At 41.9% G+C, this 20,018-nt stretch overlaps 1 protein-coding gene across 1 annotated transcript; it reads left to right on the plus strand.

The window, feature by feature from the left end:
- Window positions 1-1,905: 1,905 nt before the first annotated feature.
- On the plus strand, window positions 1,906-8,866 carry tbx22 (T-box transcription factor 22). The gene is made up of 8 exons (XM_033633576.2): window positions 1,906-2,366; window positions 2,813-3,062; window positions 4,361-4,462; window positions 4,550-4,724; window positions 6,455-6,619; window positions 7,341-7,405; window positions 7,675-7,760; window positions 7,843-8,866. The coding sequence occupies exons 1-8, from the start codon at window positions 2,228-2,230 to the stop codon at window positions 8,382-8,384; spliced, it is 1,524 nt and encodes a 507-aa protein (XP_033489467.2). The 5' UTR covers window positions 1,906-2,227; the 3' UTR covers window positions 8,385-8,866.
- The last annotated feature ends 11,152 nt before the right edge of the window (window positions 8,867-20,018 follow it).

Below are 20,018 nucleotides of genomic sequence, written 5' to 3' on the forward strand. Positions count from 1 at the left end.
AGTCATCAAACTTCCGCATTAATGGAAACCTGACGCCCATGCTAAATTGGATTTGAGTCTCTTGTTTCCGCCAAGCGTGAGTATTGTGTCTAATAAGAGGAAACACGTGTGCCAAACATCCCTGCGCGGGACAAATGCAGATTTGCGCTGGATTAAGGATCATAAAACAACTATGAAGCAGCTTCCTGTTGTGTTCAGCAGAGCCAGGAATCACTTGCCTGCGCGCCCGCCATCACTCGGCTGACATCCCATAATCCCATGACGAAGATTTATGAGCTGACTGCTGAAGACAACATGGAAAAATAATCCCTCAAAGTTGAGTGGAAGGAAACGACACAGGCTATTTCTATCGGGGTCTTGTGTCTTTTATTTCAGAGAGAGGCAGCAGGCCTGTGCGCGCACGCACACACAGTCACACACACACACACACACACACACACACAGTTATTTCTGTTGCACTCTTCTCTCCAGGCCGCGTGCTTTGGATGCTCTGTTGTTACAGTACTGGGAGAAAACGACAAGTTGGGAAAGAATAAACATAAATCCAGGCCGCGGTCCTGAAACAGGTTCTGATGACAGAGAGCATGTGATTCCGGTTGGTCATAGTTCTCCATTTCCCGGCTGTTGTCAGAGATTTCCATCACCAACCAAACCAACCGTGCCGTAAACATAGCCCTCATTTGTTTTCTCCTCACAGCAATTATATCATGTGATTAAAAAACATTTTAAATAGAGCCTTCGCTGACTTTTATTTGTGTAAAGCGGATCTATTTCATGTCGAGCAGTAATGTAATAATCCCGAGCTGTCATTACGGCCCAGTTTCCCCCTGTGCGCCGAACTCCATCTGATCTCCGCACTTATGAGAACCAGACTGGCGCACACCCTCACCGGGCACCGCAAAGAGGAGAAGAAAAAAACGTCCCACTTCTATAGCGGAGGAACGGGAGACAAGAGACCGCTTTAAGAAAAGCCTTCAAATTAATATAGGAAATGTTAGCTTCAACAGAAATGCAGCGAGTTTCAGGGAGATATTTTACCCTCCAGATGGTCCGAATTAAAAGACTTAAATATTTGTGCCTAGTCTCCCCCTCCAGTGCTCTAAAATGTTCATTCTATTTATCTATCGGATGTCTAAATGGAGGGAAGCAACAGAGACAACACGCAGGTCAATCAAAGAGCTCGCTTGTGTTAAAAAAAATGGAGAAAATGTGCTTCACAGATTTGAAATAAAGCACACTGGAGATTTAAATCTTGTCTTTATTAATTCATCAATTGATTTCTGACTTTATTATTTGACGGCCTACTCCTCCCACTTCAATTTAGAGTCGACTGAACCTGTATTACATTAAAAAAATACATAAAACTAATAGTAGGTCAAACTTTTACCGTTCAGCCTTAACAGTATCACCATCCCACGGTGGCACCGTGCGTAAAGATGCTGCTGCTGGATGTTCCAGATGCCCAAAGGCCACTGAGACCGAGGGCACACTGTAAAAAATGTCTGCCATTTTCTGAGTTTGCATTTTCTTCAACTTGTTGGAGAGTGGAAATTGATGTTATAATTCACCTTGCAAATAAAAGGAACTCAAGAACTGTGTTGAATCAAGTTACGCCTGCTAATACTGATTAAGAAATCTGCCTCATTTTGCATCGTTTCAAAGTAGTTACGTTTCTACAGGAACAATGTATGTGATTGATTCAGAGAGAAACGTTTTTATTTTAACTTTACAGTAACATATATTTCAATTTTGGCCCTGGGATCTAGAATTTAAGGCCTAGTGTTTAAGTGCTGATGGATATTTTTTGTAGCGCAGGCCCGTGCGGAGGAATGCACGCTGCGCTTTTCCCTCCCTCTCTGTGACGCGCAGAGGGGAACCAGAGGAACAAGCGCACTGTGAGGCAGAAAGGAAAGGGGAGACACAGAAACGGATAAAGGGGGGAGACAGGGAAATATTGTAGTGAGGAGGAGAGGCGTGCCAATAATCAAGGATTTTGGATGAGGGCGCGCGTCTCGGAGAACACATGGAAAGGCACCGGATCAATTACGCAGCGTCAAGGAGCCGCCGTGAGAGAAGAGTGGCTCCATGAGGTGCTGCTGCTGCTCCTGCTGCTGCCTGTTCTACCCTGTCGTGTCCTGAATGAGCCGGGCTACTGAACCTTTTACGGGACAAAGTCAAAATTCAGACGGATATACGACTCGCAGAGAGCAGGGGATCTTTCGCCGAGATGCAGGGTCTGAGTTCACGGGCTCACGCGTTTTCGGTGGAGGCGCTGGTCGGGAAACCCTGCAAGAGGATGAAAGTGTCGGAGGGACACGAGTCAAGTTCAGCTGGAGACACCGGCAGCGAGACGAGCATCTTTACCGGTGAGGCAGAAGGATTGCTGGGGAACACTTTTAATATTTACGCATTTTACGCACAAGATGGAACAATACAATATATTATATGGTCGGCAGTTTGCAAGTTATCTAACTTAATCAGACCTTTATTTCATCAATTTATGACATTCCCACAAGTTCAGTTGTCTTTTTATTTTATCATCAGAAAACGGCAGTGATCAAATAAAATTATTTTCGAGGGGAGAAAAAAGTTTTGCAAATATTCTCCATGCCAGCTGTCAAACTGGAGCAACTTTCTGTTCCTTTCAATAACACTATACATCAGTAATATCTACAGCCTCTTTAAATCAAAAAGTTAAAATTGCAGCCAACTTCTAAATTATTTTGTAAAACAAAACAATACATGAATGCATATATTACCAGGCTTCTTTTCTCAGCACCTCACTCATCCCAGTTTTTGCCCCTTTGTATAGGCCTAAACGAATATCCAGTCAGCCAGATGAAGAAGGCAGGTTCAACGCCGAGGAGGGCAGAGGACGCTTCCTGTGAGCCGGAGAGATCAGGAGCTGAGGAGTCTGACCCGAGCGGAGAGGAGAGCAAGCCGACGGAGAGCGACTGCCGCCCCGACAGAGACAGAGGGGTCCGGGTAGAGCTGCAGGGCTCCGAGCTGTGGAAGAGATTCTATGAGATCGGCACCGAGATGATCATCACCAAAGCTGGCAGGTACAAAACCTGGATACCAACAGTGACCTGTAGCGAATATGAAGAGGGCTTACGCTGGCATTTAGGTGCCTTTAACAGACTTTTTGCATCGTTCCTGTCGAACTTCAAACTCCAGACTTATTTGGCCTCCAGAACTGGGGGCAAGAGGAGCAATATTTGACAGGCAGTTACTGTGTCTACTTAACATAACACAGTCTCTGTATGCGCCTAATTATTTTATGTGTAAAAACTAGACACATACGTTAAAATTAAACGTCTTATATAACTAGATGAGATTTTGAATCAAAATCTTGACTCTTTAAACAAAACACTCGACACTTTTTCACAATAAAAACTTCACAGAAAGTCAGTTTAATCACATGGAATTAGAGCAGGCCTCACTGCTTAAACAGTAAACCATTATAAAGTCTGTTATTCTCAATCCGTTATAACTGCATGTCAGTTTCCGTGTTTAAGTGTCTGATATACACGGGATATATGCTGGATATGCTGGATAGGTTATTATCAGTAATATGATTTACATAAACTGTTCTGCGGTCACAGGTGCGCGTTTATCAGGTGTAACACGGCTCTGATCGCGCTGCAGACAATTAGAAGTGAGCAGTTATATAACGTTAAGGCTATTAAGTTTCTGGTGTTATATTACCTTTGTCCTGCTATTGGGTTAAAATGTAGAAATATAATTTCATGGTTTGTGCGTCTTTGTTGTTTAGTTGATATTTTTGGAACAAAAAAAATAAATAGTGCACATTATATTTCCCGTGTGGAAGATGTATAGATTTTCTGGAATTTTATTTTATTTTATTCTGATTATATTACTGTCGTAGATTTATTTAATATGATCCAGGACTATCCATTATATAATAAAATCTTGTGACACATGGGTGTTCTCGGGTACAGGTCGATTAATTTAACTTTATTTTTCTGTTTTAAAGAAATGAATTTCTGGCCCAATATGTGGCCATGTGCCCCTTTTTTCTTCTTCCCCAGAAATGAGTTACTGGGACATTACTACCTGCTGAAATCTAGGTTCCGTTTATTCACTTACGGAGAACACAGGCCATAAATCTCTGCAGTGAAGATGCCCTCATGGCCCCTCGAGGACCCTGAACTTCCCTCTGAACTTGGCAGGAGAGTTCCCGCCTCAAGTGTCTGATCTCTGTCTGTGTGCTTTTAGGATGTAAAATCCAGGACGGCTTAAAACAAATATTTTAGGGAAGATGAGAATATGTAACTAATAAAGAATAGAACATGTGAGACAAATTTGTAATAAAAGTGCTGCTCTCATTTCTTGTCAGGAGAATGTTTCCCTCTGTGCGCGTCAAAGTGCGCAACCTGGACCCGTGCCAGCAGTACTACATCGCTATGGACGTCATGCCCGTGGACTCGAAACGCTACAGGTGTGTGTGGGTGTGTTTTAAATTCATCAGACTCACTTTTTTATCTATTGGTGTGTTTATTCACATGCACTGTGTGTCTCCCGGCAGGTATGTGTACCACAGCTCGCAGTGGATGGTGGCTGGAAACACGGACCACTCCTGCATCTCTCCCAGGCTCTACGTGCACCCGGACTCGCCGTGCGCAGGAGAGACGTGGATGCGTCAGGTCATCAGCTTTGACCGAGTCAAACTTACCAACAACGAAATGGACGATAAGGGACATGTAGGTAACCCATCTGAGCATGCGCTGCTTCCTCTCTCTCTCTGTCCAGCAGGCCCACACAGGTCAGACATTTTTATTTCTTACTCTTGGTTATTTTGATGTCTTATAATATGCTACTTTAAAATCCAGATTATTTCTTTACATGTTTTTGTTAATCTGAGTGAGCTCACATCAGTATGTATGATAAAGGAGCAGTAAATCAGTCTTTGGCAGCCTCCCTCCTGCTTGGCTTGCTGTCATATTGAACCATGTCTTGTGTAACACTGGACGGGTTCTCAGGAAGGAAAGTCTGTATGTCTTTTAGGGATAAAGGAAGTGGAAATCCTTCTCAGCTCCAGAACTTCCTGTAAAGGTTCAGTGATGTATAGATGTGACAGATGTGGTGACTGGAGAGGCTGTAGGTGGCTTTTCACTTGATCCTGGTGTTTATGAAACCACCCTGGAATTGGTGTATTTGAGGGATTCATATAATAGAAACTGTAGAATCAGCCTCACAGTCCCTGCTGTTGTTGGGCTCAGTTTACCTCCTTATACAGCCTCTCTGGAGCTCTGTTACATCTGTCATTTTTAACACTAATAAAGAAGTTACTTTTTTTTTAAGCTTTTGAGTTAAATTTGGCAGACTAGCAGCTTTGTATACTTTAGGAAAAAATCTTACCTCAATTGTGAAGTCTTTTATATATTATATTACTGTATATATTTTTATTTGGCATCTCTCTCTTAACAAATAAAAATGAAAACATTACATTTAGATTTCAGAACACGAAGCGATCAAACAATTAATTCATGTAATATGCTATTTTATGTTGGCTATTTATTTGAAAAAAATAGATTAAAATAAAAATGAAAAATAAAAACCAGGTAGGCAAAATGAGAATACTAATAATGCACCACAAAAGCCGCACTATAAAATTCAAAATCAAATTTTGGAAAATCAGTTTTACGCTGGCAAACTTCTTCAGGCAAATAGGAAATTTACTTTGTTTTATTTTTGTTTTAAATTTGAAATTAAAATCATGCCTATTTCCATAAAATGGTTAGGTGATATTTGCATGATTCGCGAAAAGCAACTGTATGATATTGATGTTGATAATACTGACCTTTTTAGCTATCTCTATATTAGTTTTAACGTACGTAGCGCCCTTTGTAATCCTATTTTTCAGTGTGTTATTGTGTTATCATAGATTGTGGTGCCTGTTGTAACATTATCATAAATTGTATTTAGTTGTATCATTATATTCCGTTCATATTGTAGTTCATTTGTGTAGCTAAAATTATCTGCTCTTTACCCACAGTTTTTAAATGTAAATAATTAGTTGATTAATCAGTTAGGTAATCGGCAAAAGAAATACTGGCAACTACTACAAAAATTTCATTTTTGTAGAGTTATAAATTGTTCAATTTTTCAAGCAAAAATTTCCAAACACTCTCTGATTGCAGCGTCTCAGCCGTGCAGAATAGTTGCTTCTCTTTGTGATAGTAAATTGGATATTATTTTTGGAAGCATTTGATGACATCAGCATGAGTATTGGGAAATAGGTGATATTTGTCACTATTGTCTGACATTTCATTAAGCAAACAATAACTTGCTTAATTGAAAGAATAATCTACAGATTAACTGCTAATGACATGGAAGCTAAATTGCATGTGTTTGTTTCTGCAGGACGATAATAATAAAAATGAGTTTTATTTTGTAAGACAAAAAGTATCCCCTTCATCTCTTCGTCCAGATTATCCTCCAGTCAATGCACAAATACAAGCCACGTGTGCACGTCATCCGGCACGACCCTCGCATGGACTTGTCACAGATCCAGTCGCTGCCTGCTGAAGGAGTGCACAGCTTCTCCTTCCCAGAGACCGAGTTCACCACAGTCACAGCCTACCAGAACCAACAGGTAACACTCACTAAAAACTGACTGAAGAATATGATACACTCAAAATGTTAAAACAACTGAACTTTTGTTTCAGTTAAAACAAATACTAAAAATCTTCTACGTATCTGATGTTATGTTTAAATTCTGCATCATTTATGCACCAGAAATATAAAGAAAGCAAATTCGCCTTTTCAGTAGTCATGAGCACAGTGGCTGTGATATTCCTCAGTGATCCAATCAGCAGCTCCAAAATGCTTTTAAACTGAACAGTATGAAGGTGACGAGGCCCACTTCTCTGCGGTCTCAGCAAAATCATAAATTGCAGTGTCCTGATTTCCAGTTGCTCAGAGTGGGTGTGAGTGTTTCTGTGCAGGGGAGCTGACCCCACTGTTGGCTACAGCTCCTCCAGTAACAGCGGCATCCATGGGGACTGCCAGCTCTTTTCATCAGGGCTCACTTTACGATCAGCAAACGTGTTATTACAGAAACTCAATAACGAGCTGTGACTGGGCCGACTGCTGGAGTCCACAGCCCGTTAAAGCACCAAATAAAACCGTACGACCTCCAAAAACCCTGTTTGACATGGCTGATCGCCCTGGGTGCTGCTGGGAGATGCAGTCCCAGAGGGCGAGCGCTCTGCCACTCTCCACGCTGTTGTAAAGCTGAGCTCATTGTTAGCTTAACACGTCAGCGTTTGACACGTCCACCTCTAACCCGTGTCTGTTCTTCTCTTCTGGGCAAGATCACAAAACTGAAGATCGACAGGAACCCGTTCGCCAAGGGCTTCAGAGATCCAGGACGGAATAGGTACCGCGAACCGCACCAAACATCAACACTTGTTTTAGCTCAGAGAGTGCTCAGCTAAAGGACCCAAGAGGGATTTAAGCTTCAGCCACTGACATTTGACACCACATAAAACCTTCAAATGAAGTTGATGTGTGTAGTGCAGAATTTCACACCTCTCTGAAACAATATTTAAATACCTGGAAGAACATTTTTCAGTGCTTTTACAGTATATATATGTGTGTGTGTGTGTGTGTGTGTGTGTGTCTGTGTGTGTCTGTGTGTGTGTGTAGGGGAGTGTTGGATGGCCTGCTGGAGTCTTATCCCTGGAGAGGCCCTCTCAGCTTAGACTTCAAGCCATTCACCATACAGCTCCAAGGTACCGTCCTGCAGCTCTCATTACTCCTCTGCTCCAGTTTTTATCCTCATGACTCAAGATTCTGACGTCTTTCTTTGGACAGGGAGTTCGGGGTCAGCGACCAGCAGTGTGAAGACTCTTCTCCCCCTCTCCGCTTCTTCGTCCCTTCACCCGTTCTCCGTCTCCACACTCTCCTGCCAGGACGCCACCCTCCACACCCTCGCTCTCCCTCTCTACGGCAAGACTTCCGCCGCCTCACCCGCCTCCCCGCTGCCCAGCAGGGCCTTCTCCTCGCTGGGAGCAGACAGACTGAGAGGCCTGCCCCCGCTGTCTCCTCTATCAGACCTCCCGCTCCTCTCGGCGCTGCAGGCGAAGAAACCTCCCCACTGCAGGGACCCATGTCTTCACGGGTCTCCCGGGAGTGCCCCCTGCCTCTTCCCCCTCCACAGCCCCCTCAGCCCTCAGGGGCCATCTCTCCTCCCTCATCTTTCTGACACTGCGGGCCCCTACTGTCTTTATCGCTACAGCTTCCCCCTGAGCCCCCAGCTCACAGCTATTTCCCGGCACGCCAAACTAGCCGAAGACACCACAGACAGTCTTCTGCGCCAGTCTCCGTGGCACCCGACCACCAACCACTGCCTCTGACAGCTGGACCGCACTTTTAGGCTCCGGCCCATTGAGTGTAACGAGCCAAAGCTTATTGCAACAAAACAGTGAGGGCTGATTCTCTATTCGAGCGAGACTCTCAAAGGAGCAATAAACTGTGGCGGTCGGGACTTTTTTTTTTTTTTTTGTATTTAAAACCTGTTTTGTGCACGGTCTTCGATTTACCAGCACAAAAACTGATCCTGAAGCAGATCATGAGCTGCTCCTCTCCATCATGCACACTCAGCTAGAGCCAAAAAGCGTTGGCGTGAACAGAAATGTAGACAGGATATAGATTATTATTTGGGACAGAAAGTACAGTTTCTTTACCGCAGGGTTGACCCTTCGTATGCCTAACCCTAACCCTAGCCAAAGAGCATCAGCAATAGGACCTGAGGTATGTAATATAAATATTAATGAGTGACTGTTAAACTAACCGTAAGTGCCTATTAAAGTATTTTTCATATTTTTTGTTCAGATCACACATCGGCATTCAAAATCTTCTTTCTCCACACAAACAGTGTGTATAAACATAGTGACAGAGGAAATACCTTTTCCATGTTTTCCAGTATTCGCATGAATATACAGTATATTTCAAAGTAAAACAGAAACACATGCTGTTGTGCAACAGGAAGTGATTTTGGATAAGAAATTATGCAAAAATCTCCTTTGTGGTCCTCCGACAGGGCCAGCATTATGAACACAAAGCGTGTTTTGTGTTTTTCGAGCTCTAAACTCAGCTGAATCTCAGTGTCAGGCTTGGCCACCCCTGACTAATAACATGAGCTCATCAGGTCTCTCTGTGATTTTAGGGGAAGAACAACAGCTGCCAGGATTCAGACGGCCAGTTTCCATTCCTGTACTTTATTAGCAATAACAGGGCTAATCAGAGACGCATGGAGGTGAAAGGGTTATTCTATAGAGGCCTTTATTAGGCACAGTCTGTAACAAGATTGGAAGACGGCTCCTCGCAGCCGTGTCATCATTATTGTAATCATGGTGGTAACATTGTTCCAGGATCAACAGTAAATCAATACTGCTGTGTGAAGACTTTCCGCAGGGTGAATTCTGCTGTGCCATGAGGAGCAGAGAATGAAAACCTACTGCGGGCCAACATAATGCTGTGTTTTTTTGTCCATACCAAAGGGGGCACGCCCGTTCAGCTGCTGATGTGATAATTCCTGCCTTCAGCTCAGACTCAAAACCCTGCACCATCCCTCCCTCCCCTCTGAGCGGAGCGAGGAACAGCGGTTTAGGCAAAGCGGGGGAAATGGTCTGTTTCCCGACAAACGGTCATAACCAAACAGCAATTTACTTGTCATGGCTGAGCATGGCAGTGAGCTAATGTGCGCTGGACGTGGAAATAGCAGGAAGGAGTTAATTGAGAAACTCGGGGCAGGGGATGGCCCCGTGTTTCAGCAAGCGGTCAGGTGTGCTGCTATCAAACAGCCTGGCCTTTGTCTGCAGACAGACATAATCTGCGCTGGTTATTTGATACTGTCTGTCATTTCCACATTCGGCTGTGCAGGACGATCATTTTAAACTCCCAACTAATTCCTGATCTTTCAATTAGACTAATTGCTTTCATACCAGGAGAACTGAACTCTGCACCTGCTGCTCTCCAAGAGTAACACACATTACATAGAATATGACATGAACACATGTCATTAATAGTTTGTAAATACTACTATGCTGTATAGAGAGGAGAAGTCCTTTCCCTTCAGGTGGGACCTTATTTCGTAAAAAAAATATGTACAGCACTTAACAGTGATGGACAAGACATCTTTTGACCCTGTTTGAATTGTGACATGAATTACACGTATGTTGTTTGTCAATTTAAAATATAATTTTGCAAGTCAAGAAAGTTGCAGTTTATCATAGTACCATTTAGTTTTATGTGAAACGGCTCAGTGAACTATATCCTTTGTCTTGCACAATATACATCACCAACATGGCCATTACGTTTGCACAAATGTAACATTATTTTACCTGATTTGTTTTATCCAGCAACTCCTGGTCATTTTAAGCAAAAGAACAAGCAGGACTCACTGCTGAAGTATGTACATCCCACAAAGGCGTCGCAGCTTTAGTGAGAGAGAAAGCAATGTTGTCACTAAAGCGACTTTTCGGTGTGTTGTCTTTTTATTTATGTATTTTCATAGTCTTATACTTAAACAGTTTTACAACAACTTGCTACTTTCTTGAGTTGTAAAATTAGCTTTTAAAATTGACAAACATCTTATGTGTACATAGGCGTAGATTTGGGAGTGGTACGGGGTGCAGGGCACACGACGTCTCCCTCATTAGTTAGAACATATGCCTTTGTCAACCTCACTAAAAACATGAACGTAGCCGAGGACTTTTATTTTGACAAAATGAAAGACATTTACACTATAAATTGATGCAGAAAAGACACAAATTGGTGCATAAAAATCCACCTAAATGCAGGAAATTAAGTGTTTGATGCTCAGAATTTCCTGGCAGTTTCACATGTGTTTGCCCCAAAATTGAAACAAAAGTTACATCCTTGTATGTTTAATTCACAGCACAATTCAAAAAGGATCAAAACATTTTTTGTCTCTCGCCATTGACTACCTTACATATTATTTTCATATTCATATTTTCAAAATAAGGTCCCATAGTAGTCCACCCGAAGGGGAGGGACATTGCCACTCCATGCACACAGAAAATTAAGTTTGGAAGATTAGCCTTTGATTGGTACGTGCACACATTTTGCAACAGTGGCCTACAAATGGAGCTTGAAGAAATTAGTAATCAGGTATGGGACACTCAACTTACAACAGCCTTTTTAGTCAAAAAATTGGTTTAACATCATGGTAACAACCTTTCCTGGCTTTCTTGCTTAGAGTACAATAAGAAGATTGACACCACTCCTGTATTGGTAAATAGGTAGTTACAGCCACCTTAGCATAAAGACTGTAAACGGGGAGACTAGCCTGGCTCTGTTGGGCAGTTTGTGGTTTTGCTGGACAGAGCCGGGCCAACTTTTTCCCCTGTTTCCAATTTTTATGCTAGGCTAAGCTAAGTGGCTGTAGCTTAATATTTATCAATCAAGTAAGAGAGTATCAATCTTCACATCTAGCCCTTGGCAAGGAAATGAATAAATGTATTTCACAATTTATTCCTTTAAATTATCTGACTTGCATTTTGTGAAAGGCTTTAAAATGAAGCATGTAAAAGCATATATAAGTGTATATATATATTTAGTTATATATTATAAGCTTATATATGTTTCAGACTGGTCTTTCTTGTCTCATCAAACTCTAAGACCTTGACAGTTGGTTGAAAGCCACTGTTGCGTTAACCTTTTATCAGCCTGTCGATGATTAACCACGCTGTCCGTCCCCCTCACACACACACACACACACACACACACACACACACACATCGTCAATTTGCTTGATAATGTGTCAACATAATCCTCTTGAAGGTGGTGGCAGAAATAACATGGAAACTGTGCTGATTCGACTTTGCAATAACACGAGCGGGGACGTTTCTGGGCCGTTCCGCCGTGATTGACAGGCAGTAAAAGGAGAGAAATTTGACCCTGAAGTCATTTGTTTCCAATCATGTGAAATGGCATCCTGAAACAGGAGAGAAGCTTGGCAGAGAGTCAGGACGTGTAAATATACTCTGCCTTCATTAGATTAACATACACGACACACACACACACACACGTACGTCAGTTATCTCCTAATAATAACTGCCATACACTGGCTCGCAAGCACTCAGATGCACACACACACACACACACACACACAGCCTGTTCAGCTCTGTGCCCTCCAGCCTCACTCAGATCTGGCTCTGCGAGACTCTTGTGAAGGTTTATACTGGACGCTATTTTCTCTGCAAACTCAATAAAAGCTGGTTATTTATCAGGTCAGATTATGGGACGTGACTGAGCTCAGCTGTAAAGTTGAAAGTGAAACCAGCTGTGGCTGAAATTGAATTACACAGAGTGAGTAATGTGAAAAGCAAGGGCAGTTTAACAGTGATTAAGCGCTCTTCTACTGTGCTATCAAACAGGCGTACGCTGCTCAGTCAAACTTCGCCTCTCCTCTCGTCCCATTGCTGTTTCCCTTTCATCCCAAACACATCCTCTGTGAAACATCGACAAGTTTTAAATATGGGCCAAGACTCTGAGCTCCTCTGTTGTGATGAGAAGTCTCGAAGCATTAGATCACAGGAGTGCGGACAGAACCGGGAGCCTCTGTGGATTCGCATGTTGCTTTGTGTCTGTGTGTTTACGCGTACTGCTTGCACTATGGCCCAGTGTGTGTAGACATGGGGTCACTGGGGCATTACATAGGCATGTGCTCTCTGACAGGCCCCTGTCTTACAGGAGCAGAGGTTAGATGAGTGGAGGACAAAGTGCTTTAACATGTGGCCTGGCACCTGGCCTGCATGTTTTGTGTGTTTTGGGGTTTCCTCTGAGTGCCTCATCTGGGCCTCTCACTCGTGCCATTCATCAGAGAAAGTGTTAATGACCCAAACAGCTCCTGCACTTTCCCTCACACCTCACCTCTCTATTTTCACCTTTCCTCTCTTGTTTCTGTGAAGTGAACACGTGACGATGCTGCACATTCATTTATTACAGGCAGGTCACTGATTTGTGTAAAAGACTCAAAACAAAGCACCGCCACACTGCAGGGGTGGAAAGTAACTATGCAACTATACTCAGTTAATAAACTCAAAAACAGTTTGGGGGTTTACTTTATACTTCTACTCCAGTGGGAGGGAAATAACTACTTTGACTACATTTATTTCACAGCTATAATTACTTTTCAAATTAAGATTTCATGTACAAACATACGATGGGTTCATAAAATAAAATGTACTGGTTTAAGATTAAATCAACCAAAAGTACAACCATAATTCCAGAAAAGTTGGGACAGTGTATAAAACATAAATAAGAATAGAATGCAATGATTTGCTAATCATTTTTGACTTATATTCAACTGAACACAGTGCAGACATCAGATATATTTAATGTTCAAACTGATAAACTTTATTTATTTATTTGTATATGCAGGCATTCTGAATTTGATGCTTGCAACATGTTCCAAAAAAAGTTGGCACAGGAGCATGTTTACCACTGTGTTTTGAACGTTTTGAAAGTGAAATTCTCTCCATTCTTGCTTGATATACGACTTCAGCTGCTCGACAGTCCGAGGTCTCCATTGCTGTATTTTGTGCAGGTAAGGACTGCAGCGGGCCAGTCTAATTCATGCACTCTGTTACTAAGAAGCCAAGCTGCTGTGATGTGAGCAGAGTGTGGCTTGGTGTTTGTTTTTTTTTGGCTGGAATAAGCACTGATGACCCTGAAAAAGACATCATTTGGTTGGCAGCATGTTGCTCCAAAACCTGTATGTACCTTTCAGCATTCATGGTGCCTTCACAGATATGCCAGTCACCCATGGCATCGGCACCAACACCCAATACACCCAATACCATCACAGATTCTGGCTTTTGAACTGGCTTGGCTTTTTTTAGTCTGGAGGACACGACGTCCATGATTTCCAAAAACATCTTTAAATGTGGACTCATCAGACCACAGCACACTGATCCACTTTGTGTCAGTCCATGTCAGATGAGGGCGGGCCCAGAGAAGTCGGCTTCGTCTTTGGAAGTTGTTGATATTTGGCTTTTACTGTGCATGGTAGAGTCTGAACTTCTGTGGATGTAGTGATGAGCTGTGTTTACCGACAATGGTTTTCCAAAGTGTTCCTGAGTCCATGTAGTAATATCCTTTATACAATCATGTTGGATTTTAATGCAGTTCAGCCTCAGGGGTCAAAGGTCACGGCCATTCAGTATTTGTTTTCAGTCTTGCTCCTTATGTGCAGAAATTCTCTCAATATCTTGATGACATTATAGATTGTAGATGGTAAAATCCCCACATTCTTGCAACTGTGCATTGAGAGATGTTCTCAAACTGCTGGACTGTTTGCCCTCGCAGTTTTTCACAAAGTGACCATCCTTGCTTGTGAACAACTGAGCATTTCGAGGATGGCCGTTTATACCCAGTAATGATACTTTAATCTGTAACCAATTAACCTGTTTACCCATGAAATATTTTAGGTGTGTTTTTTTTTTTTTTTTTTTTTTTTTTTTTTTTGTTTTAGCAATTCTCCCAGTCTTTTGTTGCCTCTGTCCCAATTTTTTTGGAGCATGTTGCAGGCATCTAATTCAGAATAAGTGTATATTTACAAAAGAAAAAAAAGTTTATCAGTTTAAAACAGCAAATGTATTATATTAATATTTATTATGATATGATACATATTAATATAACAGAGACAGAGGACATTTTAAATGCATAGTTTTTCTTTTGATGGATACATTTTTGCCGATAATGTGGACATATTGTTGCTTTAAAGTGAACATTTTACAGTTGGATATTTTTACTTTTACTTGATTAAAGGCTCTGATTACTTTTTCGATCACTGCCATACTAACTTAAGCATTCAGTGCTGCATATACACTGTATATGCTAAACTAATAAGGTTAACTTTAAAGGCTACAGTCTCCTGAATGATCATATCTTACCACTACCTCTTAATGTGATTCCGTTTCTTTAACCCTTTCTCATTTGGTCGATTGCTTTGCCATCAGTGGAGGTGTGTGTGTGTGTGTGTGTGTGTGTCTGAGTGCTGGATGGCTGGAAGAGGGCTGTCAGCACTCAGCTTATGACCAACAAACACAACGCACACTCTGACCCTGGCTGTCCATCACACAGGGCCATCCCTCCCCCCTAGAAGAGAGTGTGTGTGTGTATGTGCTAATTCCTTCCAGTCTGATGGACCTGAGGGGGATTCCACAGGTGCATGTGTGTGTGTGTATATGAGAGAGAGAGAGGGGGGCACTCTCTGGCATTGGTTTTTATTAAACATGGAGCTATAAATCAAGCCTTTTGGAACAAGAGATGTGAGATATTCTTTTTCTCTTTGCCCCTATCTCTGACAGAGGGATAGATCGCTCTTACCTCTTTCTGCTTCCTGTGTATGACAGGTTATCACTCCTGGGACAGATACAGAGAATAAGGAAAGAGATGGAGAGTGATTGAGTGAGAATGATGCTCCGTGGCTGATGTATCGGATGGCAGATGAGGGGCTGGTGTGAGGGTATGGGGTGGGGAGAAGAGAGTGATTTAACGCTGGCCTGCACTCTCCTCTCCTCTTATCCCTGCCCTGCTTCTTTCATGTCTCCACCCAGGGTCGGCCTGCCTGCTGCCCCAGATGGTGCTGTCTGTCTGGGCTGCCCTCTACAGGATGTGCCCCCCTCACCCCCACAACTACAGACCTATACTCGCTTAATTGATTTCAGGGGGGAAGGCCCTCTTTCTCTTCTGTTACACACACACACACAAAGCTTGCCAACAGCTAGTGCCCCCCAGTGCACACACACATACACGCGGCTGGCGCTGTGCGCTGTCAACGCTAATTCAATTTGAGACGCGGGAGTGTGACTAACAGCAGACCTGCAGAGTGTTTTACCATATGCATCACACACACACACACACACTCCTAACAGATCACTACACACACACACACACACACACACACACACACACACACACACATCGCTCTGTCATATCTGCTGGTATAATAATAATGTAATTCCAGAGGTATATGTCCTATTAATAGATCTCCTCTCTCCCCGTTTCTCTCATTATCTTGTCAACAACTGCAGAGTAACATGTTATTAACCCCCTCAAAGTCACTGCCAACCCAGAATTAATTTACACAGCCAGCCAAGTGAGACACACTGTACTTACAGCATGTTCATTTGAAACAACTAGGTTAAAGTTTACATGTTACAACAAGAGGGTAAAGGATTTAACTGTGAGTATTTCTCGTTTGAATTGTGTTTTAATACACTGCATTTTTTTCGAGGAAAATAAAACAAGATATCATATGCTAACGATTTACATTAACTTCTTCATTGTTTTGAACTGGCACACAATATCTACACATGCAGAATATATAAACGAAACAAAGGTCATGGTCCATGTTAGTAGCTCCGTGAGGCTGTAGCTACTTAGGCACAGTGGTGCTTTTAACTACATGCTAACTTTAGCATACTAATGTGTGCAGGACAACAATGCTGGCATGTTGACGTTAAGTAGGTATAATGGTCACTAGTTTTAGTTTAGTGTGTTAGCATGCTAACATTAGCTAATTAGCTCCAAATACAAGGCATGACTGAGACTGACATGATTATCATTTGTTTTGCGGGTATTTAGTCATAAACCACAATAAAGGATACATTTAAAAATTGACCTGACAATGGCATAAAAGCATTAAAGGAACAGTTCACCCCAAACTCAAAAATACATATTTTCCCTCTTACCTGTAGTGCTATTTATCAGTCTAGATTGTTTTGGTGTGAGTTACAGAGTGTTGGAGATATCAGCCGTAGAGATGTCTGCCTTCTCTCCAATATAATGGAACTAGGTGGCACTCAGCTTGTGGTGCTCAAAGTGCAAAAAATATATATTTGAAAAACTCAACAGCAACGTCTCTTTACAGAAATCATGACCCGGTTACTCAAGATAATCTACAGACCTTGTTGTGAGCAGTTTCATATAAGAACCCAACTCCGAACTATGTCAGTCATATCAGACTTGGCTGTTCAATATGAATATTACATGATTCCTGTTTTTTTTTTTTTTTTTTTCCATATGAAGTTTTAAAGATTGTTAAGGTTCAACGGGACGCTCAGTGTGACATCGTGATAAAGTAAACAAGCTTGGAAATGTTTAACAATATTTTTGCTGTCACTAGATACTAAGCAAAAGCCAGAGACTGTGTCTTACTGAGTTGCTGTGAGTTGCAAATTCATCACTTGTAAGCAGAAGAGAGAAAATAATCATATCTTGAAGCCTTACATTGCAGAGTCACTTCAACTGATGAGCTGCTTCTGCACTGGCAGCTGTCTGAACCAAACAGTGGCATGAAAGTCAAGAGTGCTCACTCAGCAGCAAAATATGGGGACCAAAACATCCCCAGAAGTACACTACACAGCACAGTGACTAGCGGGGGGAAAAAAAGGAATAGGCTGCTCGACTTGAAGTAGTCTCAGTTGACTGAAGGGTCTCTCACTGATGATTCGAATCTCTGGCTTTCAGGGGGCAGCCCTAGTGGGAACTATTTTCTTTCTACCAAACTGAACCTGCCAACCGAATCAAAAAGCAGAAGGATGTGTGCATTTAGCTCACCTAGCACCACTGAGCTATCTAACGTTACAGCTCAACCAAGGAGGATGCCAAATGTTTACATTAGAGTTGTCAAAATAATGTGTTCATTTTGATTAATAAATCATAGAAAAAACACCCAGATGGAAGTGTTGATAGGAGCATCACTTTCTGCTATTTCTGTATAGGGAATTTTCATACCATTGGAGTACTTCAAGCCTGAAATTTCACCTCAAGGCAAAGCATTTCACAACCAACACGAAGCCTGTGATGCTAACGCTAGCAGCCAGCCTTGTCAAGCCTCACTCAACCAGGTGTTCAGACGCACACTAAGTCTGTCTAACTGACAACTAACTGCCTTGCAAAATGTACTGCAATGGACTGCAGACCAGTTTCAGTGGTAGAGGACAAGGGGACAAAAAAGTTGGCACTTGGAGCACCACATGCTGGGTGACATTTAGTTCCATCATATTGGGAAGAAGGCAAACATCTCTATGGCCGATATCGCCAACACTTGGTAATTCACACCAAAACAATCTGGACTGATAAATGGCGCTACAGAACATGTTTTTGGTTTTGGTGATGGGCTGTCCCCTTAAAGGATCACCAAAGGTATTTTACACTTTTGAAGCCTTGGGGTAAATGAGATCTCTTATTTGTTTGATTTAGCCTGAGGCAACAGTTTCCTGCATGAGATGATGACCAATAATGTAATAATGAAGTGTGGCACACATTCCACACTGCATTCATGTGTGCAGACACAAAGACTGGCAGACAGCCTCAATATAGAGCAAAAGACAAGGCTGCATGTTCATGTTCACGGCTTGTTTGACTGTAAGAGATATCAGGGTGGGTGATGGGGTGAGGTGAGGGTCAAGTGGAGGGGCAGCAGGATCAGGTGTGTGTTTGTGTGTGACAGAGGTTGTGACGGTGTGAGCAGGAGATTGGTTCGGTCTTAATGAAGCGTGCTCTGGGCCACAGGGATGGATAGGGCCAGCTGTGTCAGCGCGCCTGTGTATGTGTGTGTGCACGGGACAGTAAAACTGATTAAAAGCAGCATTAACACATCTGACAGGAAGCACTGGTCAAGAGGTGAGTGGAAACTGGGGAAAGCCTTGGGCTGGAACGATTAGACACACACTTATCAGCAGCAGCAGCAGATGGAGACTGTGGGCAGCAGCGATTGGTCACACATGCCCATCGATATCCGAGAAGAACCAATCAGCTCGGCTTCCTGAGTTTGACCTGACCCTTCACGCATCGTAATTGAATATTTCAAATGGGAGGCTGAGGAGGACGGAGGAGACAAGGAGAGGAAAAGAGGAAAAACGAGCCTGTGCTACCTCAGTGAATGAAACTTTTCCATCTCAAGCGCCACTTTAAATAGATGGCGAGTCTTTTTGCTGTCAACGCTCACAAATGACGATACACAGAAAGGGTGTATATCACATAGAATATAAACACACAATATGCACATATTCCAGTGGACAAATAGTACGTACTGTATTTGAAATTCCTATTCCATGTGTTAATTTGATTTTCTCTCTTTAAATAGACTAACATCACTTTAAACCTATAATATATATTATAAATATGTGGGATCTTTAAGTTCTTTGAAGATGCTGCATATTCTTTAAGTCTAGAGAATTTTGGAGCTCAGTTTTGAAAATAAAAATAAAAAAATCTTAGGTTTCCTGGAAAGAACTTTGTGATTCTGCACTAATTACAGGGAAAATGTTTTTTTCTAAAGAGACCTGTTCCACTCAAATGAAAGCAGTACTGCAACTATTGATTATTTTCATACTAATAAATCTGCAGATTGTTTTTTAGATTACAGCAAAGATATTAAATTTACAATGATAATTGACAAATAAAAGCAGCATGTGAGAAGCTTGAAACAAAGAACGCTTTTCTTGAATTTTTCAATTTGTTTAAACACTTCTTAATAAACTATTAATCAATTATTAAAATGGTTGCCAATTATTTTTCTGTCAGTTTTGTTTTCGTAATCTTAATATACTTTATAATTGTGTACTGGCTTGCAGATTAATTTTTTCAGCATTTTTACATGTCTAATTGACCTGCTGCACACTGACTAAAAGACAGAAAGTTATGTGTCATCTAATTTGAAATAAGCAATGAAAAGTGTTCCTCGTGAACAGTCTCTATTTTTCTATCAAAAACACATCGCATAGTTGTTTCTAAAAAACCTCTTGGAAATTATGAAGGAATTACAGTTCTGTAAAACAGATATTCAGCTTTATTCTCAAGATAAAAATCTTGGCTTTTGCATCACGTATCTCTTCCTGCTGAATCCCAGCTTATGACTTATTGTCTGGACATACAGCTTCATTTCCTGTGTGTGAAATCATGTCGTACTCTGACTAATCCCCCTTGCTGCAATTATTGCTCTTTCACCA

This window comes from Epinephelus lanceolatus, chromosome 7 (assembly GCF_041903045.1).
Source record: "Epinephelus lanceolatus isolate andai-2023 chromosome 7, ASM4190304v1, whole genome shotgun sequence".
NCBI classification, from domain to species: Eukaryota; Metazoa; Chordata; class Actinopteri; order Perciformes; family Serranidae; genus Epinephelus; species Epinephelus lanceolatus.

Bases quoted from the DNA above. Each gene is read 5' to 3' on its own strand.
- tbx22 (XM_033633576.2), top strand. From the start codon at position 2,228: ATGCAGGGTCTGAGTTCACGGGCTCACGCGTTTTCGGTGGAGGCGCTG. The intron at 6,620-7,340 runs GTAACACTCACT...CTTCTGGGCAAG, and splicing joins CAGCCTACCAGAACCAACAG to ATCACAAAACTGAAGATCGA. The intron at 7,761-7,842 runs GTACCGTCCTGC...TTCTTTGGACAG, and splicing joins ATTCACCATACAGCTCCAAG to GGAGTTCGGGGTCAGCGACC.